The sequence below is a fragment of the Trichosurus vulpecula genome, chromosome 3 (genome assembly GCF_011100635.1).
Source record: "Trichosurus vulpecula isolate mTriVul1 chromosome 3, mTriVul1.pri, whole genome shotgun sequence".
NCBI lineage: Eukaryota > Metazoa > Chordata > Mammalia > Diprotodontia > Phalangeridae > Trichosurus > Trichosurus vulpecula.
The window spans coordinates 164,631,868-164,655,028 of record NC_050575.1 but is presented as its reverse complement, the minus strand read 5'-3'; the positions used below and the strand labels follow the sequence as shown (position 1 = coordinate 164,655,028).

At 37.1% G+C, this 23,161-nt stretch overlaps 1 protein-coding gene across 2 annotated transcripts in view; it reads right to left on the bottom strand.

The window, feature by feature from the left end:
- The window catches only part of ABL1 (ABL proto-oncogene 1, non-receptor tyrosine kinase), a 204,490-nt gene that overhangs the window by 37,144 nt on the left and 144,185 nt on the right, over window positions 1–23,161 (bottom strand). Inside the window, exons 1-3 of one of the 2 annotated variants that reach the window (XM_036751081.1) lie at window positions 19,190–19,599; window positions 7,572–7,748; window positions 6,704–6,999 (exon numbers count right to left, since the gene is read on the bottom strand). In XM_036751081.1, coding sequence (XP_036606976.1) covers window positions 6,704–6,999; window positions 7,572–7,748; window positions 19,190–19,274 — 558 coding nt within the window. In that variant the 5' untranslated portion in view covers window positions 19,275–19,599. Of the gene's footprint in view, window positions 1–6,703; window positions 7,000–7,571; window positions 7,749–19,189; window positions 19,600–23,161 lie in introns of those variants that run through there. The other variant, XM_036751080.1, reaches the window with a different exon arrangement.

Here is a 23,161-nt window from a genome sequence, read left to right as displayed (position 1 = left end):
ACTCTATTGATAATTACCACTTTATAATACAGTCTGAGATCTGGTACAGCTAGACTATATTCTTTTGCATTTTTTTTCACTGATTCCCTGGATATTCTTAAACTTTTGTTCTTTCAGATGAATTTTATTATTATTTTTTCCTAGGTCTATAAAATAATTTTTAATAGTTTGATTGTTATGGCACTGAATAGATTAATTTAGGTAGAATTGTCATTTTTATTATATTGGCTCTGCCTACCCACGAGAACTAATGTTTTCCCAACTATTCAGATCTGACTGTATTTGTGTGAAAAGTGTTTTATAGTTGTGTTCATTTAGTTCCAGGGTTTATCTTGGCAGGTAGACTCCTAAGTTGTTTTTTGTTTTTTGTTTTTTTTGTGTTGTCTACAGTTATTTTAAACGGAATTTCTCTTTCTATCTCTTGCTGCTTGAACTTTGTTGGTAATATATAGAAATGCTGATGATTTATGTGGGTTTATTTGGTAATACTCTTTAAACTGCTTAGAAGGCCCAAGCATGTATACCTCTAGATTTCTTCAAAGTACATGAGGAGAAACCACGAAATGAATTGTTCTAGTGATAACACGAATCACACAGAAACAGACATCCAGACCTGGCAAGTTGAGAAAAAAAAATTGGGTGTGCTGGATTTCTGAGATTTGTGGTTTGTATAACATATATACTGTTATATAGAGAGTTCTCTTCCATTTTAGGTACTAACAATATTAGCATGGCTTATATAGAAAATGAAGTGGAAGGTAAAGGATACTTAATAATCCCTTCCCTACTTCTCCCAAGAGAAGCCAATAGTGATCTACATACTTTTACTAAAGCACTAATAACACTCCAAATGCTCCCTCTTCAGTTAGCTCATATTATAATTTTCAACATTATGGAAAAGAGGCAAAGATATACAAATTCTACAAGATGCTCCTTAGAATAAACAAATCCCTAGTAAGAAGCTACATGGAACCACAGGGGCAGAAGATGCATTTGGCTGTTAGGGATGAGGCAAACTCACCTGGGAAGAAAACTCATTACTCAGTTTCTCCTAGTTATAGTATGAAGCACAGATTCTATATACAAGAAGTTCCATCTGACACCACAAGATCACATTCCTTCTGTGCCACAGAATCTTTTTAATAGTTCACCTAAGCCCTTATTTATACAGATTTTGCTCTTAGACCTCTTTTCTTCCCTCATAGGCTACTTTGTTAAAAAGATTTCCAAATTATGGCAAGTTTCACAGAGAAGGTCAACTTTATCCTTTTCAATAATTAAATTTATAGTTCCTGTGACTTATATTTCCTCTTTCACCATAAAATTTACATACTGAAACGCATTAAACATTAAAACTACTGTCTTATACTGTATATTCTGTTCATGACCATTTCCTAATGCTCCAGTCTGCTATGCTCCTTCCTCAATTCTGTACTATGCTCTCTGGGGAAGAATTACGCTGATAAACTGTAATCTGTATCAGGAATTCATGGCATGTCCAGAGAAGAAAGCGAAATTAACAACTAGGAATGGCCTGGTACTTTGGCTCTGAATATTTCATACATATAGCACATTGCCAGGACTACCTCTTTCTAATCATCCCAGTAACCTGAAAGATCTCCTTGTCAAAAAAAAATTCAAGACTACGTTTTACTGCTAACAACCAGACCCAGAGGCTTAACTGAGCTTAACTTGTGCAGCACTGAGCAAAACAGAATGCTGCTGTCACACCTCTCCCACACAATGTTTACAGGCTGCTTCGTCCCAGAGCCGATGCTCCCTTGAGACCTTCTATAGACTACTAGAAAGGCACGAAGCCAATTGTGTACTGGAGCCAGCGGACAGTTCTTAAGAGTTGACTGTTAAATTTTCAGGGTGAGCATTTACACCTCAAAAATTGGCAAAGCTACAAATCAGAGCTAGAATTATTATTTTGTTGATTATCTAGACTTAAGAAAGTGATGGAGAAAATGTTAATAATGCAGATTAAATTTTAAAGTATGTCGTGTACATTTCCCCCCAGAGAGGCAGTTGTTAAAATTTACCAGCTCACCAGTGCTATAAATCCAAATCTGACACTAACTTTCCAGGCTTTTCTGCATGGGAAGACTTGGTGGTACTTTATTAGCTCTGCTCTAGTCCTACCACACCTGCTAAGTCTTTTAAGGTAGGTAAGGTTTAGAAAACTTGAGAGATGACAGAATTGGTTCATTGTTTTTGCCCATACTCCACTCTCACTAACCTGAACATATTTGACTTGTCATCAGAGCAATCCATAAAAATTAAATTATAATGACTACTGACCCTCTCTTCCTAGAAAAGAGGTATAAAAGGTCTAAATTAGCACTAGAAGGAAGTGCTGGCAACTTGAGAACTACAATGAACTTGAATAAATAAAAATACAGCCTCGGGTAACTAGAACATCTGAAAAAATGAACAAACCAACTAGAACACAAAGTTCAAGATAGCTCTTATGCCATGGTCCTAAACTACAAAAATACCCTAAGAACTGTGATAAAATCCCAGTAATCCTTGTTATGAAAACTTCAGAGATTTTAAAGCCAGTCAGAAAATAATGATTGCTCAACTTGGTTAGGGAACAGGAGAATAAGAGCTTCTAATTCAAAACAATAAAAAATTTCTGGAGTACACTAGTGGCCTAGGCCTGGCAGCTTGGGTCAGTTGGCTGGAAATGGTAATTTATAAACTCTTCTATGAAAGCCCAGGAACATAGAGAGAGATGAGCCAAGAGGGTGGAGGCAAAAAGAAAAATTCTTAGGGGACTTATTTGCAAATCTGCTTTACTCCAATACATTTTTTAAAGATTAGCTAATATGAAAATAAGAATAATTAAGCATAGTCAAACTCAGCCTACCCTTCCTAATCACCCTTAAAATTTCCCTTTGGAAGCTTGCAAAAGACTGTATCAAAGCTCTGCTATGTTAGGCATACTTTTAATGCCAAGCAGCAGTTCCACACATTTTTGCAATACCTCTCCCTTCCTATGCTGTTTTCACTCAGTCACAGGATATGATCCCACCAAAGCCATTCATCCCAGCTGTGGATATTAAATTCCTCAGATAGGCTGACTAATGACACTAAAGGCTGAGGTGTTTCCAGGTGCTCAGAAAGATGAGGGAAGAAAAATCCTTATTTGGGGGCAGAAGGGCAAAGATTAGTACCTAGAAATCCAATTTGTTACCCAGGGGAGAATGTAATTGGACAAAAGTAATCCCCTGTGAGGAGTCTGGAACAAAAGGAACCTGCTTGGAATACTATTGGTTTTTATATGGAGGAGGCCTAAGAACAGGGCACTATCATCTCTGGAAATTACTTTTTAAATTCTTTTTTCTCTGACCAATATTTTAAATCACTCATCAGCTAATAGACTGTCATAATAGGTCACAACTTTTTGCATCCATTCTTAACAATGCTAATCAAAAATTGTTTGGGGGAGGGGTGTACGGGGCACAGAGCACTGTCTTTCTTAATTAAAAACTAATAAGCAAGCTTGTTTAGGACAAACCCAAACTGATCACCTGGTTCTGAATGACTGTTGCCCTGGATAAATATCAGTGACGGGAACCAGATATTCAGCTTCAGAAAGTTACCCTGCGATAGATGGGATAGAACAACTCAAAGCTTAGTGCTCCTTGGAACAGTAAACCCTACAAATGAATTGAATACATTTCCCAAAGTGTCAACACCTCCAGGGGAGCACCTAGACAGAAAAGACCAGCTCAACGTTTCAGAAAGTGATGAGCTAAGGGCTATTATGTCTAGAGCCGTATTATATATTAACATTTACCAAGAGCCCAGTGCACACAGGAACTGTATTAAATGTGGCCAATAACTGGAAAGAGAAGAAAGTGAGGAACTTATGCAATCAGGTATTGGTTAAAAAATAAAACAAAACAGGACTCCAGCTTAACATTTCAAATAGCAGACTCCGAAAAAAAGAAAATACTAGTTAGGTTAGCCTACGGAAACGATTTTTATGCCTTAACCACTGACTCCTGAGGGTTCAATTATCCCAGCTAAGTTATCCAGGTCCAAATCCCTTACAAATAAACCACTAGGATAAAAATAAATATATAAAAGCAGTTCCAGAGACCCAGCTGATAAGCCATGTATTTCAAGAATTATCCAAATGAACAAAAGTCCAATACAACAAAGCATTAGTACAATTCTTTGGAACTGTAATGAGATATGACTCCAATCAGCACTTTCATAAAGAACAACGAAAATTGTTTTCCAAACTGGGAGTTTCCAAAGAAAGAAGTACAAACTGTCAACAACCATATGAAAAAAAAAATTCCAAATCACAAATAACCAGAAAAATACAAATTAAAGCAACTTCTGATATTCTACTTCAAACCCATTAGATTGACAAAGTAGGCAAAAAAAGAAAAATGACAATTGCTGGAGAGGTTATGGGGGAAAAGGCACATTAATGCATTGTTTGTGGAGCTATGAAGTGGTGTAGACATTCAGGAAAGTAATTTAGAACAATGCCCCCAAAGTTATTAAACTGAACATATCCTTTTATCCAAACATGCCACTACTAGACCTATTCCCTAAAAAGATCAAAGAAGAAAAAGATCCTTTTGTATAAAAATATCCATAACAGCTTTTTTTTTGTAGTAGCAGAGAAATGGAAACAAGCAGTTATCTTTCTATGCTATACAAAAATAATGGAATATAGCAGAGGCCAGCAAAACTGGACCACAATCTGCTTTTATATGGTATGTGAACTAAGTTAAAAATATAAAAAACGTTTTTAGATCATAGGCCATACAAAAACAAGCAATGTACTGGATTTGGCCTAAGGGCCAAATCCTAGAATATAGTACACTCTATATATATAAGAAACTGTGAAGTTGACAGTTTCAAAGATACTTGGGAAATCCTGAATGAAGTGATGCAGAGCAAACTCAGCAGAGCCAGGAAAATGATTTACATATAATAACATTATAAAGAAAAACAACTTTGAAAGACTTAAGAATGCTGACCAATGCAATGACCAAACATGATTCCAGAGAGTTGATGATGAAGTTTGACAGAAAGGTGGCAGGCTAAAGATGAAGAATAAGTTATAAATTTTCAGATACAGACAACGTAAGAATCTGTTTTGCTTGACTGTGTATATTGGTTAGAAGGGCTCTGTTTTTCTTTTTCTTCCTCAATCAGCTTGGAGCGGGAAAGGGGGGTGGGGGAGGGTGAGCAAGGAGGATATAAAGATGGGGTAGCAGAAAGGAGAATGGGAAAAGGATAAAGGGAAAGGGAAGAAGAAAGAGGAAGAGGAGGAGAAAAGAAGAAAAGAGCATCATTGGGGAATCTTTTTTTTCCTCCCAATTGAGAGAAAAGAACAGAAGGAATGTCAGAAAGAAGGCCAGACAAGTAGATAGCTTTGAAAGCTACAGGTTGTTCTGATTATATACTCAAAAAGAAAAGCAAGCTATATATAATAGAAACCTAGAGTTTCATGGTTTCATGTATAATCCTCTTTTTCTGTTCATATATACAGACATAATGAGAGAAATATCAATCTATAAATAAAATCATAGCTAACATTTTATAGGGCCTACTATGCCCCAGGCATTGTGCTAAATATCACCTTATTTGATCCTCACAACAACCCTACGAGGGAAGTGCTATAATTATTTTACAGCTGAGGAAACTGAAGCAAACAGGGCTTAAGTAATTTGCACGAGGTCACACAGCTAGTAAGTGTCTGTGGTTGCATTTGAACTCTGGTCTTCCTAACTCTAGCCTGGTGCTCTATCAACTATACCACCTAGCTGCTTCCACAGACACCCTTTTCCATCTAAATGTCCATATATTTGGTGTTTAAGTTCAGACTAAAAATAAAAATTAATTTTTAAAAAGAATGGAAATTATTGCTACCATCCGCAAAATGAAACCTGAAATGTACTCCTGTTTGAACTCTGATTCATCATGTATAAGGCAAAAAAGACAATTTCTCCAATTCAGGGCTTTTAGACTACTCCTATCCTTTAGTCTAGGGGAGCCATTACTTTGACCTGGTGTCAAGAAACCCAAGATTTAAAACTGTGAAAAACTACCCAGGTGACCTTAGACAAGTCACTAACTTCTCTGGCCTTTGATTTCCTTATCTGTAAACTGAGGGGAATGTCTATGTAAAGTCTATGGCTTTTTTATAGCTATATTAATGATAAATATAAATATATGTGTGGTCTTTAAGGCTTTCAAAGCACTTTACAAATAATAAATTATTTTATCCTTACAACACTATGCTGTTGTCATTGTTCAGTCACGTCCAACATTTTGTGACTCTGTGGGCCACACTATATATGGGTTATTCTTTTTTGGCAAAGATACTGGAATGGTTTGCCATTTCCTTCTCCAGTGGATTACAGCAAAAAGTGGTTAAATGATTTGCCCAGAGTCACATACTTAGTAAGAGGCTGAGGCTAGATTTGAACTCAGGTCTTCCTGAGCCCAGGCCCACAGCTCTATCCAGCGAGCCAGGGAGCTGCCTCCCCTAACACTGGGAGGTGGGTGCTACTATTATCTCCATTTTACAGACAAGAAAATTAAGGCAGACAGAGGTTAGGTAACTTGCACAGAGCCACAGAGACAGTAAGCGTATGAAGCCAGATTTGAACTTTAATCTTTTTTGTTCTTACGGCTACATTTCAACCTTCTTCAGAAATCCTACCTTTCCATCAGATGCAGTGTTTATCCTGTAGTGGTACACCCTTCCCTCGTATCTTAGTGAGATAGACCGCTGGCCTGGGCTGCTCTCACTCTCTCGAACCAGAAAGCTGCCATTGATTCCACTGCTCAGCAGGTATTCGGCAGCATTGCGTGACACAGGCCCATGGTACCAAGAATGTTTCTCCAAACTGTTGACTGGGGTGATATAGTTGCTTGGAACCCATCCCTGTCCATTCTTGGTTTGGGCTTCACACCATTCTCCATTGTGATTATAGCCCAAGACACGGAGCTTTTCACCTTTAGAAGAAAACGAAGTTAGATAAGTCATCCTCTATAGGACTCCAGGTCAGCATGTTATTTCATATTTATTTAACCTTATGTAATTACTATGTTGATTTCTTTAGATTCCTAAATATATAGTTTATTTCACTTTTGCAAAATCCATTCTTATGGCCATATGTTCATGTGCATATAGAAACATGTATCTAGATACCTAGATATTATGGCTAATCTGGTCCATTCCTAATATTAGCCATTTATCAAAAATTATGCTTTTATCACAGATATGGATAGACATTAGGATGCAGATATAAATCAAAACATCAATATCTAGTTTAGTTTTACTCTGTATTATAAAAGATACTTTACCTTGCATATTGACAGTTCTATTTTTCTTAAGCATTAATGTGGTATGAATTTTTTAAAGAAGTCATTTACTAAAAGAATTTCCTTCATTTTTTTCTAACAGTTTCTACCATTCCAAACTTTAAATCTATTATTTAAATCACTTAAGTGGTGGTCAATCCAAGCTATAATTTCTCTGAATTTTGTCTCTTAAAATCACTTCAAGCAACCCACAGTCCTCTTACCTTTAGTTATGCTTAGAGTGTTATCCCCACTGGCCACAAAGTCATACAGTGCAACAAAAAGGTTAGGGTCATTTTCACTGGGACCTGCAAGAAGGTTTTCCTTAGAGTTCCAACGAGCTGCTTCACTCAGACCTTGAGGCTCAAAATCAGATGCAGTAACTGGCCTCTGAAGGGCTTCTGAAAAAGAAGAAATGGAAAGGAGGGGGAAAAGGAGGGCAGAGAGAGAAAAAGAGGAAGGACAAGATGAGTGAAAAAAATCAGAAAATGGAGAGAAAATAAAGCTAGCGTTACCCACCCCCCAGGTGTGATAATAAAAACCATTTGCTTTTCCAATACATTTGAGTTCAAATGAGATCTCCTCCCTCAACATCTGTACTCCTTGTGTGTTTGGATAAAGTGGGCAAAAGAGATCCCTTAACTTAAAAATGATTCCTTAATTTAAATTTATTGGAAAATACTAAGCACTTTCATTCCAAGGTGCTTTGGTGAAACTACTTAGATTTTACTTCTGAAATAGAATCTAGAGAGACAGAAGGAATCCTGCACCTGCCAGAATCAAGGACAAGAAGAGGTAGTGTGACACCGTGGACAGAGGACGCCTTAATTCTGGAATCAGAGAACCTGGGTTCAAATTCTACCTCTGCTACTCATTACTCCTGTATTCCATGGGCAAATCTTTCCTGCTCTGGGCCTTAGTTTCCTCAACTGTAAAATGAGGGGGTTGGACTGGATGGCCTCTGAGGTCTCTTTCAGCTCTAGAGCTATATAACTCTAGGATCCCACACAGAAACAAAATGTTTTTTTTTGTCATAAGAAAGAAATCATATTCAAATTTTCTTTTTCTTGCACCTAAACAATCTCTTGTTAAGCCTCACCTACTAACTAAGGAATAGTCCTGATTTTTATATTTGCTTCTATAGACAGCATGCATCTTCCCCAGATCTTGTTATCTCACTTTATAATTCATGAGGGTAAGAGAAGTAAAGAAACATATCCCATTTTAACATTAACATTTTCTAAATTATAGAATCGTCCCAATGACTTATGAAGTACTTGCTCCTTTGTTATATGTGTTACAGGATTTGAAATATTAAATACAAAGATATTTGTAATACATAAAGAGATAAATGTTAGCCCTCAACTAGACACTTATATTAGAAAAAATACAATGAAATAGAAGAATTTACTTTTGAAATAAGGAACACAAACAGCTCACTACTCCAGAGCTGTAGAATATGTAAAACATTTTAAAGTCTGGTGGACCTGGGTTCAAAACACGTGTTTCCTGGGTGATCCTCCGAAACTTCCTGGGCCTCGGACCCTTTGGTTTGTACAATGAGGTGACTCCTCAGGTGGCTTCCAGCTCTAAATCTATGATCCTGGTACACCGTGGGTACAGCACACGTGTTGAGCCCAGGTACACTTGTGCATTCTCTGGAAATCAAACTAAATCATGACCATAGGAATGGCTTTTGTTTCTGTTTTTGTTTTCCTCAAATGATACTATGTGACCACTCTACATAACACTGAACAGTGTCTGGGTTTTATAAAAGAAATTCCATAATGGGCTAGGGGGTGGAGTGGAGATGTGGAAATGACTGAAAAACACCTGGAGTCAGCAAAATGTAAATGACAGCCAGAGGACAGCTGACACTTCAAAGTGCTGACGAGAGAAGTACTTGGAGGGGCTACTTCCAAAATGGAGGCAGATGCTGGGAATTTTAAGCAATAGGATATGGCATTTCATAGGAAGGAAAGGGCCTCCCACTGCTTTCTGATTCAACAGGAAGGCAGGAAATCCAAGGCAGTCCCCCAATTTTCCTCCTCAGATTCTTCCATACTCCACAAATTAATGACTGAAACCTAGCGGGGAAGCTTACTTATGACTGCCTTTGAATCAGGATACTGGAACAGAGCCACAATGCAACACCAGAATCCTCCATTTAATTCCCAGTCCAGACTGATGTCAAAACTGACTCACAATGTACAGATGCCAAGTTTCTTGCTTCATTTCATAACAAACTCCACTGTCAAAGCTTAAAAATGATCACCACTTACAAAACAAAAGTTGAATAAAATATACAGAAATCTTCCTTGCTTTATTACTAATGTTAGTATTGCTAAATAACTACACCACAAAAGAAGTCTCCAAATTTTCATAAATACCCTTGCACATTTCAGAAGATAGCAGAAACAGAAACTAATTTTCTCCTCCTTATAGATCCTTGGAATATTGTGGAAGTCCCTAAAAATAAACAAATTTTAGTAGGTACTATATTTTTAAAAGGGCAGCTAGATGGTGCAGGGGATAGAATTCTAGCCCTGGAGTCAGGAAGACTCATCTGCCTGAATTCAAATCTGGCCTCAGACATGTACCCTTCCAAACGGGGAAAGTCACTTAACTCTTTGCCTCAGTTTCCTCATCTGTACAATGACCTGGAGAAGGCAATGGTAAACTACTCCAGTATCTTTGCCAAGAAAACCCCAAATGGGGTCATGGAGAGTCAAGCATGACTGAAATGGCTGAACAACAATGTATTATAAAATGGTTTTTGTAAAAATTGTCTGCAGCCTCCTTGAATCCCTTATTTTAATGTACCTCATGAGCACATCTTCCAAAGTGCCTTCCTTTGAGGGCAGCACAGAAGAATAGATGGAGAGCTTGACTGAATCAGAAAGACCTGGGTTCAAGTTCTGCCTCTGCCACATGCCGGGCAAGTCCCAGTCTGAGTGATGACCAGATGACCCTCTAAGCCTTTAAAATGCAAAGACGTGCGCATCTGCTTCAGGAAAGGAAATTTTTCATTTGAACTCCTCTGAGAAGTCTCAGATTTAAAAAAAAAAAGATTCCTCTAATCGTATTTAAAATTATTTTCAGTCATTCTCACAGCAAAATGGCTTTCACCTGCCAACAAAACTACAAAGCACACCTGAACCATCGAACCAACCCAGAATGTATCAGTGACAAAACATCCCCAAAACCCCCGAAAAGTTTCATGAGCCCCATTGTAAGCCTATCTAAACAATTCAGTCCATTCTATCTCACCAGTATACTAGATCCAGAGGTAGGCTATCTGAACCCCCTTCTAGGAGCACGGCTGGTTGGTCAGTTTGCTCTCTTGCCTTTTTAAACCAGTCCTCCCATGCTCCATAATAAATGCTTCTCTAAGGCTGTGCTGGGAGCCAGTCAGCCATCAGAGCTGTTTATAAAAGTTTCTCAGATGCAGAATGCTTCTGGTCTAGACTTTCAAGACTTGCTATTTAAGCAAATACTAAGGCACAACAAGGGAAGTAACCTTGTTATAAACTTACACAGCTAACGACTTCACAATCCCAGGGGGAAGAAAGGTCCTCCCAGAGAGGCTCCCAAATTTCCTATTGGCACTTTACACAAAGTCACAGTTTCCTCTACATAGAGGGACTTGTCAACTGGATTTCTGTATCTATTCTCATGCTATCCATCTGATTATTCCTTGTAACATTTCAGCAAGGGAATGGGAAAAATAAAAGTGTTGAGTGAATAAGGCCACATTCTCTTCAGTTTTGCTCCTATTCAGTCATTTAAACACTTACCACTTTGCCCTTGTTATTTCCTTATGGGCAGCTCACTGCTTTCCTCCACTTCTTTGAATATCTGTATTTTAAAATCTATAAAACAGATCCTTCCAAGAAGGAAGAAGGTTTCATGTTTTATTTAATACTCTGTTCCAGTTGGTGAGATCATGCTCAGGCTATTCTCAAATCAGTTTATAAGAATCTCATATAACTTTTTATAATATGAATCTAGAGTAAAAACAGCATTTCCCATGATTTGAATTTGGTTAGAATTAGCCAATCTCTTTATGCCTAGACCATATGCAGAGATCATTTTATGCACACTGTGTTCAGCCAATTTTGTATTTTTTAAAATAGTGAACATATCTAAAGTGCTTCAAACTAAGTACCCCTAGCTAAGCCTAGTCACATCCTTACCTACTCTTTTAAAACCATTGCTTGCTGAGAGTCCTTCCTATATATATGGCACTTTGCTAAGTGTTAGAGGGAGCACAAAGAAAAAAGATGGTATAGTTCCTGCTCTGGAGCCCGACATCTAGGTAATAGGGAGATAAGATTAATATGTATGAAAAAAACTAAATGACAATAAAACAGCATCAGGGAAGTCACAAGGCAGGGTATCTGCCAAATGAGTGGTACAGAAAGAAAAAGTTAAAAGGAGGGGAAGGGAGGAAGGAAGTATATTGGGAACTGGGAAGACTTCATGGAGGAAACAGAACTTGAGCTTGAAAACACAAGTTTCACTTTTTTTCCCATAGAGAAAAGGATTATAAAATCTGTTCAAATGAGTAGATCCCCACAGCACTTAGCAACTGGAATATTCGGAAATATTTAGACCAATAATATCTAACTAATCTAGACCTTTTCGGAGTGAAAAAGGGAAAGTAAGGCAGAGAAAATAAAAGCCAAACTGAATATGAAAATCTATGAAATGTTTAAGAGACGTAGTTTGTTTTTCTGTATTACATGCAATAATTACAACTGATTGAAAAAAATTCTTTGTGAGGCAGGGGTTCTGACAAATCTGCTTTAATGTAAAAGAATTAATTATTTCAAATTAGCCTCTTTGTTGGTATGCAAACTGATACTTGTTACAGCCTTTAAATCCTGCCCCCCCCCCCAGTAGGTTAACTGCTAACCTAGGAATTTTGTTTACCTTATTTATTAACTTAAGTAAACTTTTTTTGCTTACATGTCACTCCTGCCCCATGAACTAGCATAAATTTTTATTATCAGTGATGGAACTGACCCTGTTACTGTACTTATTCAGGGGCAATTAGTATATTTATCAGGGTAAGGCAATGTCAATGGGTGGAAAGAGTACCAAACAAGTTGTCATCACAAAGTCTGAGTTCTAGTCTTTCCTTGCCACTTATCAGCTCTGTGACTTTCGGTGAGTCGCTCAATGAACCTCAAGTTTCCTCATCTGCTAAACACAAATAATAATCCTTACCTACTTCCACTGTGAAGATCAAATTAAAAAACCTAGGTAAAGTGTCATACAATTATTAAATAACCTTAAAAAATCATTTCTAAAACTAGCCATTGCTACCCCCATCCCAACAGCATAAAACTCACTAACAAAGCACTCAATACTTACTAACTAGAGGGAGCTACAAGCAAAAACAAAAGACAAAACAGCATATCTACTCTGAGGAAACTCTGAAGTTATCTTTGGTACCAAGATAAAACACTTAAAAATTAGATTTGTAAAGGAAAAGTAAATTTTCACTTGTTTCAAAAAGAAGATCATGCACTTGTTATAAAAAATTCCCAATACTTTACCATAAAACTAAAACCAAACCATACTATACAAACCCAGGAGGACATTCTAAGTTAGGCACTTAGCTTTGAAGAACTGGAAAAAGCAGTGAATTTGAAGACAGAAGACTATGGTTGAAATCCTGGCTCTACCACTTGGTACCTGTGTGACCCTCAGCAAGTCATGTAACCTCTCCTGGTCTCAGTTCTTCATCTGTAAAGTGAGGAAGTTATCAGCACTTCTTAAACTGTGGGTTTCAACCCCATATGAGGTTTTGAAAAACTCTGGCAACAGTAAGAGGTTTCTGAATGAGCAATGACCAAAAATTAATTAAAAATCAAACTTGTAATGAATCTGAGGTGTTTCTGGCAGCACTTGCCCATGTTGCATAGCACAACTTTACTGCAGCCTTGGTTCTAAACACAGAGCATGCACACTTTACACTGCACATGCCCTCTGGCCATGTCCAAACTGAAAAGGGGTTCTGAGTGGAAAAAGCCCTGGATTAGACAACCCTTAGAGTCCATCCATTCCAGCTATGATCTTTACTTGCTCTATGAAGGACATAAGGCAGGATGTGAGAAAGGATCCCTAAAACATTATTGTATTGTTGGGGTGATCCAATTAGTGCTTGAGATGGAGTCAAGTTGAAATAGTCCTTATCTAGACCTGAGTTCATGATTCGGCCTGTTATTTCCTGAAATGTATGAAAATATTTTCATTCTGCCATAAACCATTTGCAAAGGATTAAAATCACTCCTCCCTTATGTTACCCATATGATAGTTTGAAAGCATTCATTACACATTTCCTGCTCTTTCAATGTGAATTGTAGTCATTTGGGGCTTGATACACTGGGATAGCAGTTACCTTAGTTCCAATTTCTTCAGTGTGCAGTTACCTATTAATACTTAATTAGCCTCATTTGCCTAATTCAACTAATTTTCCACAACAGCAAGATTCTATAAGTTGTCAATTTGGGTGGCTAGGCAGCTCAGTGGATAGATTACTAGGCCTGGACTCAGAAAGACCTAAGTTCAAATCTGGCCTCTGACATTTACTAGCTATGTGACCATGGGCAAGTCATTCAACCTCTAGTTGCCTTACTCCACTGGAGAAGGAAATGGCGAACCATTCCAATATCTTTGCCAAGAAAACCCCACGGACTACTGCCTGGTCCACAGAATCACAGAGTCATACACAAATGAACAACAACTTGTCAATTCGTGGTTTTGTTTTTTAAAAAAATCTGAAGCTACAATTTCATTGATGTGAGCGAACTCTGCCCCCCCCTTACTCCCCCACCCCCCATCAAAAATTTCCTCTACCAATGCAGATTAGTAACTGTTCTTCATCTACTATTCTTAGGGGGTTACCTGAGATACTGATTAAGTAACTTGATCAGGGTCACATAGTCAGTCTGTTAGAAACAGAATTTGAACCCAGATCTTCTGGATTCAAAAGCCAGTTCTCTATCCATTCGACCAAACTCTGTCTCAAAATCCACTTTGAAATACAATGATGCTCAAGGTATAGTTTTGTTTCCCAGATTTTGGCCTTGGCTCTGATGAGGGCCAAATCACTATAAAGACCTTTAAAGTAATGGGGTAACCATAAATGCAATACAATGATAAAGAGAAAAGGGAAATCCATGATTTCTGGTTATACAGAAGCAAAAAAGTAGTGCTGGTTAGCCTCCATCTGAATTTTGGACTAAGATCTGCACTTATACTGAAACCACACAACCTTCCTTTATCACAATCCTAAAAGGAAAGGTCAACAGGCAGCAACCCCGGTTTTACTGGCTTCATTTAAAGAGCAGACCATTACAAAGCCTGAACACCAGCTACAAACAAAGCTAAGAACCAGACTAGAGGTCAGAAGGGAGGGAGGTGCTCTCTCACATAAATAACAACAAAAACATCTTATTTTTTGAGTAGAGAAAGTAGAATTTAAAAGTCAATTTGAATAACAGTGACAACTCAGAAAAGACTCATTTCTTCTCCAATGCTAGCTTTAAGCTCTTAAATCTGTTATTCCTAAGGGCCTAGGACCAAAAGTGCAATTTATTTATTCAAGGACACTCAATTTAATACAACTAAACTAAGAAACTGCTGGTGTCGTTTAGCCTGGGGATGTGGGGGTGGGGATGGAATCAAATCACTTAAAATACAACATTTAAATGCAGCATCTGGACATCAGTATTTGTAGCGGTTTTAAAAAAAAAAGTGTTAGCTTTTTTCTGTTCCTATTCCAATTCTAAGGGCTGCATTTTCTAAACTGCAGTGGCTTGATTTAACACTAAGAAAGCAGTTTGTTTGAACTACCAGTTCAAATGTTTGGAGTTTGTGGAGGTGTCTTATAGAAGGGAGCAGGGAGTGTCTAAAATGTGAAATGTAGACCAATGTGATTTTTTTCCCATCACCAACTAAAATATTTACCATGGGGAAAAGTGAGGGTCAGGAGAGAGATCGGAAACTTTCCAGCTTAAAACCAAGGACAGGAAGTATTAATTATATGCATCAAAACTAATTTGAAAATGAATCATTTCTATATATTAACTTATGGACAATTTAACTCAATTCTGAATAACTCAATTGAGAGTGAAAACTTTAATGTCAACACTGAGAAATACTAAATAAGAATTTCTTTTAAAAAAATTCTATATATTTAAAGACCAAAGGAGCCACAAGTCTATGTAATATCACCTTACAATTTGTACAGTCTCACGGTTTTAAGAAGCATTTTCACAGGCAATATCTGATCTCCTCAAAAGCCTAATTAAGGAAGCAGAACAGATAATTTCATGATTTGACAGATGAGGAAACTGAGACCCAAAAAGGGAAAAGTGATTTGCTCAAGGTAACAGCTAGTAAGTAGGTGAAAGGTGGGAGAAAGCAGTTCCCTGAATTCCCACTCCAGCCCACAGTGTGTGTTGGGGCTGGGGCGGGGGAAGAGGGGGGTTGGCGACAACCACCTAACAGCGTTCCAGTGCAATGTGGTAGAAGGAAGACTGATAGATGGACAGAGGGAGGCCTGGTTTTGGGTCTAGTTTTGCCACAAACTAGTCAAGAGACCTTGGGTGAGTCCTTCACCTTTTGGGGACTATTTTCTCATATGAAAAATGACTGAGTTGGGCTAAATGTTCTGTACTGGATCTCCAACAGCCTAAGACCCATTCTAGTTTTAATGCTGTAAGATGCCACATCTTTTTGATGATGTAAAGAATAGCTAGCAAATAGTAGGGACTTAAATGCTTGCTGACTGACTGACAGATCAACTGGCTTTCTCATTAGCAAAATTAGGCAATTTCCCTAATTTTCTCTGATATTACATGGGGATTTTCCTTTAATTAATTTAAAAAGAGATACTTAGCACAGCGCCTGGCACATAGTAAGTATTTAATAAATTCTTGTTTAGAAGTGTGATTGTGTCCTGCTACCATATAAAACTAGCAGGTACTTGTAAAAAGATGAGTTTAAAGTGGTCCTTTGTAAAAGTGTTTGTAATGTTCTCAAAGAGTTGATTGAATTGTTATTAATTACTGATTTACATAATATAAATATATCATAATAGCCACTCAAGTTCATGTACAACAAATTTAAATGGTAAAAATTAATTCAAAGTGTGAAAGGTAAAAATTTCAAAATATCACTGGAAAATTGAATGGGCCAAAGATTATGACTTAAATGTCACAGACATAAAACTAAGTGTAGATGCCATGAAGTTAGGCATCACAAATCAATTGCTAAAGGTATACAATTTTTACTGATATTACATTCCTTCCCCTCCCTCCTCCATTCCTGTTAGAATCCTCTTATTTCTGGCATCAGTTATAGGAATTTTAATGGTACCACTGATATCCTACATTTGTTCCTAGGGAAAAGTGATTCATAATAACAATAGTTCATATTGGATTCAAAAGAACATTTTCATTTTGAAGAGAAATATCCTTTGTTCAGATACATGGAATTGTGTACAAACAGTTCAAGTTGCTTTGCCTGTTGTGGAGAAGAAATGAAAGACTTGATTGCGCTCAACTTCATCGATCAAGTAAACTAAGAAACACCTCTAGGCCAAGCACAGAAAAAAATGCTCAACCAATACATGTTCATCGTTTGAACAAGTATGAAAACATATTCACTGTAGGAACAATTAATTGTACAACCGACCGGAAATATTAGTGAAAATACAAAGGTAAGATTATTTACCCAGCTGTTGGCATCTAATGACCTTAACATTTCTTAAGTCATTATCATTGAGATTTAAATGGTCTCAAATCAACTACAAAAACATAAGTTCCATTCCTGTCACTATCTAAACACAGAACTAAAATATGAAGCTCTCCTAAGAATGAATTTCTAGAAACTTGAGCTACTCTTACAGACTTAGGCCTAAAACAATATGCCACACCATAAAGTTTTTTTGACAGAGTTTGTTTCTTTTTTTTTTTTAAATTATGGGGCTTATTGAATATCAGTAAGATATTTCAAAATTCCAAAGTTTCTAGAATGAGAATTTCTAAGATACTAAAATTTCCAAATCAGGAAATCTGGGCAGCAGGGTTATTCAATTTACCCAAAGAAATTTTCAGGTTGTAGAGAAAATGAGTGTCAGAAGACTTCAGTTTTATTCCACTTACACAGATGTGTACATTGATACATAACCAAACCTCTGGCTCACCTGTAAAAAAAATTTTGATGAGATAATATTTAGTGTCTAAAGGTTATTGAGTAAATGTGAATGGGTAAAAAAGTGTTCTGCTACTTGCAATACAAATGTTATTTTAACTCCAAGCTTCATCAAACTTTAATAGTGAGAACAACTATAATCACTGAGAGCAAACTTTTGGACCAAAATAAACTATCACCTTAAAATGCTGTGATTTTTCTCAGCTTGACTGATTTGTGAGTTCCTTACAAAAACATCAAACTAGTGTATGAAACAGCTGTGCTCATCCTGTTTTTAATAAAAATAAACACTTTTCACCTATCTCACTGTAATTTAGAATTTAGAACTGCATACCTAGACTCCAAAGAGCCCGTTCCAGGAAGGCAACGATTCAGAGAGAAAAGAAACTGGAGTTAGCAAACAAATTAATTTCCATAAAAAATTTAATGGAAATACAACTAAAAACTAAAAAATTTCATAGGCCTTAACAAAATTCCACTTTTACTAAAAACTTCTCTCTCACTACTTAATTCCATTTTAATCAATAACCATTTGTTAAACACTTAGTATGTGCTGGGCATTGTGATATGCTTTGGGAACACAAAGATGAAAAATTTGAGCTCCAAAGAGATAATTAACACTCTACAAGATTAAAATCCTAGGATTATTATGTCTGAGAGCTGGAAGGTACCTCAAGAGACTATATCCTCTCATCCAAATTCCTGACTTCTGGATGATACTGTATTGTTATCTCCAAAATCCTGTGCTAATGAAATGATTATTAACCATCATAATATGGCCATCCATTTTCACAGAGATATTAATGCCACACCAGCCACTACTTACTGTGGTCAATTTACTTTTTCCAAATTTTACACCTTTTTAAAGCTATAAGAGAAAGAAAAGGAAAGGCGCTAGCAAGGGAAAAGAAAAAAGAAAGACAAAAGTGAAATGCTCCTGGCACTAGGCCTCGTTATTGAAAGAAATGAGAACGTATACTTTTTCCAAGTTCTTTGACTCAGTTAGAATTCCCTTTGAGATCATTTATCTTTCTTCCCCAGCATAAGAGGGTTATTTCTCCAACCAAATTCATAGCTTGTAGATAAGACTCGGATGAGGTTTCCCCCCCATCTACTTTTGGATGATCAGAAAGAGCACTTGAAATTTTGCAACCATAAATGGTATAGCCATGTCCTCCTTGTAGACAATGCATAATGCAAATCACATGTCTTCACAAACATGGATTCACACGTTTAATATGCAATTATCTATTAACAGTGAAAATTACTCAAGTTAGGCTATTTGACAAGAAGACTATCACGAATACTTTATCAAAACTTCCTCATTTAAAAACTTTTGCTAGAAACTCCAGTGAAACAGCTATCACATCACAAATTACAATTCTAACCTACCTGAAATGATTGTAGGAACTAAAATCCTATCTCAGTTTCTATCCTGGGAGGCTATATCGACACAATGAGGTTGCTCTTCTCACAAAGCAGGGCCATAGGGCTGGCTAGGGAGAGGCCTAAGCAAAAGGGATTCCAGACTTCAGGAATCCAGCCCCTAGGCCTTCAGGACCCAAGTCTGTCTTCTGAACCCAATTAAAAGCCGTAAGAGACTTGAACTTACCTTCCAAATAACAGCTGGAGGAAGAGGAAAGTCCCTTCTTTGACTTGCAACCCACCAACTTCAAACAAATCTCCAACATTTTCATTTGTTAGAGAGCGTCCTTGATATGTGTTTTTCCTCCCTCCCCTTCCTGTCCTTTTTCTTGGTCCAGTCTCTCACATAAAAATCCTTTTGCGAAGGCTAAACAACCTAGCACTCTTTGGATCATTAAAGTGCCCTGAAATGCGGCTCCTCCATTGTGCCCATGTTGCCTGTAACTGAAGTGGAGCAGATTCTTGTTCCTTTGGGGTCCCTCTTTTGGCGGGAGAAAAAAAAAACCCAACAAAGTTGAAAGCAGTTATTCCTTATGGCAGCTCCCAAACTGCCATCCGCCCCTCATTCTCAGGCCGCTGAACACTCAGCAGAGTCAGAAAGAAGTGCTTGGTTAAACTGCCAACAAAGGGCCCCCTTCAGGCTTGGGTTGTCTGACTTCATGACATCAGGCAGGCTAGTAACGCCCACAGAAGCTTAAGTGGGTGGATTCTTAACTCCTTCATTACCTCTAGACCATACAGAAAGCCAGAAAACCACCAGACTTTGCTTAGCTTTCCAGCTGTCCTCCAACTTCTCAAAATTTGTTGCCCAGTGTGGTGTTATTTTTCTCCCCATGGTAAAATATTCAGATATTAGAAAGAAATTTCTAGGGCAAAATGAAGCAATAAAAATTGCCCTAATACCTTAAAAGGACCACACTCCAAAACCCAACAATTTAAAAAAAAAAATCAAATCTAGCTCTCCTAAACATATGCTTGCTCTAAAACTTAATGAGTGTCATGTTTGCTCTTGTGAGAAATATGCCGAATGACTCTTAACAGTGAAAAATACTGATATTTATCATCTAGTCCAAATCCTTCATTTTATAAAGCAACTGGGGGCCAAAAAGGTCACACAGGTAAGTACTCTTAGTATCTTAGCCAGGATTTTAACTCAGGCATTCTGATTTCAAATCCAAAACGCTTTCCACTAATCCACAATGCTTCTCATTTGACTCATAAAATCTATGGTGTAACAGGTTTCTAGCATATGTTGGAGCATTTCCCTCTTAAACTGAAAACTTAAAGCTAAAACAGCAATCTGTTAACTTAAAAATTAAAACCAGCAACATCAGTTTAAAAATACTGATCATAGCAGTCACATTAATGCATTAATTCATGCTGTGGAGTGTCTGCTTTCTCAATAAATCTGAAACATTCTACTTCTTAAGTCGTCTTCATGTCATCCTGAGGTTTCTCCAAATCTCTGGCTTGGGAATGCTGCTGCATAAGGAAGAATTCTACTCAAAGTCTTATGCCAAAGCACATCCTATGTCTCAAGAATGCTGTTGAATAATGCAGAAATTCCAGTGGAATTACCTCTACTAGTGCCATCAATGCAGGCTAATTCAAGGAATATCAGAGGGATGAATAAACAGTATATTTACTGTATTAAAGGAACAGTGCTTTAATACTTTATATGTGTAGATTCTAAATTATTTTATTCTTCTCAGACCTAGGGTAGAGTTATATACTACTTAAAACAGTAATAAGGCATGTGGGAAGTGGAGGTTTAATAAACCGATAGCACAGGATAAAATGAGAAGCACATTATATGATGTCAGACTTTTAAGTACTTTGTTACATTTTAGATTTTTGTGTGGTTAATTAGGTGAAAATTTGTCCTAATATTGCTTCTACTACTATTACCACCACCACTACTACCAAATAACAAATAATGTAATTTCTATTCTGCACCAATAAAGTTTACAAATAATTACATACACACACAACCACCCAATCCCCATCTTATGGATACACTGAATCCTGAGTTTTGTTTGATTAATCAGTCTGAAACTGAGGTTCAGAGAGATGCACGACTTGTTTGAGATTTTACACAGCTATGTAAGTATGGGAGTCAAGATTTAAGCCCATGCCTCACGATCCCAGGTACAGTAGTCTTATCACAATAGCAAGCTGCCTCCTCATTCTACTTCATTGAGGAGTTATTATTGTGTCTTCTAGGTACTAAAGCATAATGCTGTGCAGTAGCAGGAACATTACGGATTCAAAATACATTTGAACTAATAAAGAGTATACATGGAAATATACCTAACAAGTAAAATTCTTGATCGGCCTCAAATTTCCTTTTCTCTAATAATATACTTTTCTTTCTAAATATCATTCACTATACCACAGCAGGAGGCCCATCACACCCTCCTCTTTTGCTGGACTCCAGTTTTAATTACTTTGGTTAGATACCAGGGTTGGGGGGAGAGGCTAGCTTCATCTGCTACAGGGGAACCCCAGGGTCAGGAAACACTGACAGCAGCACTAGTCTCATGAAGCAAAGCAGTACTTTGCTTGCCGCTGAGTGCATTTTTTAGTCTATCTTGTAATGACTCAAACTTGGATAAATCTTCAGGGCATCGTGCATATTAAGTAACAAGATCTTCAGTTATGCTTGCCAAAGAAAGCACACAAGAATTCAAGATTGGACTGGATATGGTTTGGAGGGTTAACACTAGTGTATATCATATAACCTATTATTACATACCATTTTAAATTTAAAGTGCTATATCTCAAATCATGGACTAATGCTGATAGGTGCTCATTAATGGGTATTTGTTACAATATTAATCCATATCTTTGAAGATTATCAAAAATGGATCTAAATCCTCTGCTGGCATATCTTATGTTGTTATACATGCAGATATAGGCAAATACATAGTGTAGCGCAGAGGTGTCAAACAGAAATGGGGGCCACTAAACCATACATAAGGATACCTACAGGCTGTATATATGTTGTTCTGAATTTTTACTTATTTTGTTAAATATTTCCCAATTACATTTTAATTTGGTTTGGGGCACTTGAGAGAGTTGTCAGTTGCATTGGCCCATGGGCCTTGTGTTTGACACCCATGGAAAAGTGGAGAGAGTGCTAGACTTGGAATCAGGAACAAGTGAGTTTAAATCTTGCCTCAGACACTTCCGGGCTGTGTGACTGCAGGCACTTCATCTCCCTCAGGCTCTGTTTCCTCATCTGTAAAATGAGGATAATAATAGCACCTCCCTTACAGGGCTGTTGTGAAGATCTAATGACATAAAATATATAAAGTGCTCCATAAAGCCTAAATTGCTATATATGGATGCTAGCTATTATTGCTAGTAACAAAATTAACTTAAATTACTAATATCCAGCTCCAATGTCTAATACAAAAAGTCACAGTCAATATTCTATTATTCAGAAGAATGTTTATGTATCTATGTGCTCAAATCGTTTCAGGTTAAATCATAAAACTATCGACTGCCTTTCTTTGTATTCCCTACCACTTAGCACACAGCCTGGCACATGATAAATAATAAATGCTTGTTGCTTATCTGATTAATTAGTCTGAAAAAGCATTCTGGGAAGTTCCAAAAAACATTCAAACTCGCCACATGCTGCCCATTACCAAATCAATCCAAGACATTCCACCCTAGGTTTAGCTGTCTTGATCTTCTGCAGGTCATCGACAAATCACTGATGAACTGAAGGCAAAATTATAGCTACCTCTAATCTCTTCTAAGTGTGAAGGCACATCCAAGAAAGACTTCCTCCAAATAAAGCCAGACAATACTGACGTGGGTTAGCATTAGTACTATACCGATACTATATTGTGTCTACTTTAGAAGCCACATTTTCTTAAAAATAAATTTCATTAGCATCTTTTGTTTTTACACATTAATACTAATTGATGCCATACTATGTGGAGTTTAGAAGCCACACTTTACTTTTTAAAATAAATTTTTATTTATATCTTTTGTTTTTATATGACTGACATTTTTGACTGTATAATCCCAACCCCCTTCTCAGGGAGTCAATCCTTATAATAATTTTAAAAGAGGAAGAAAGAAAAAAAAAGTTCCACAAAACAAACCAACACATTTTAAAATCTGATTTTATGTGATGAACTCTACC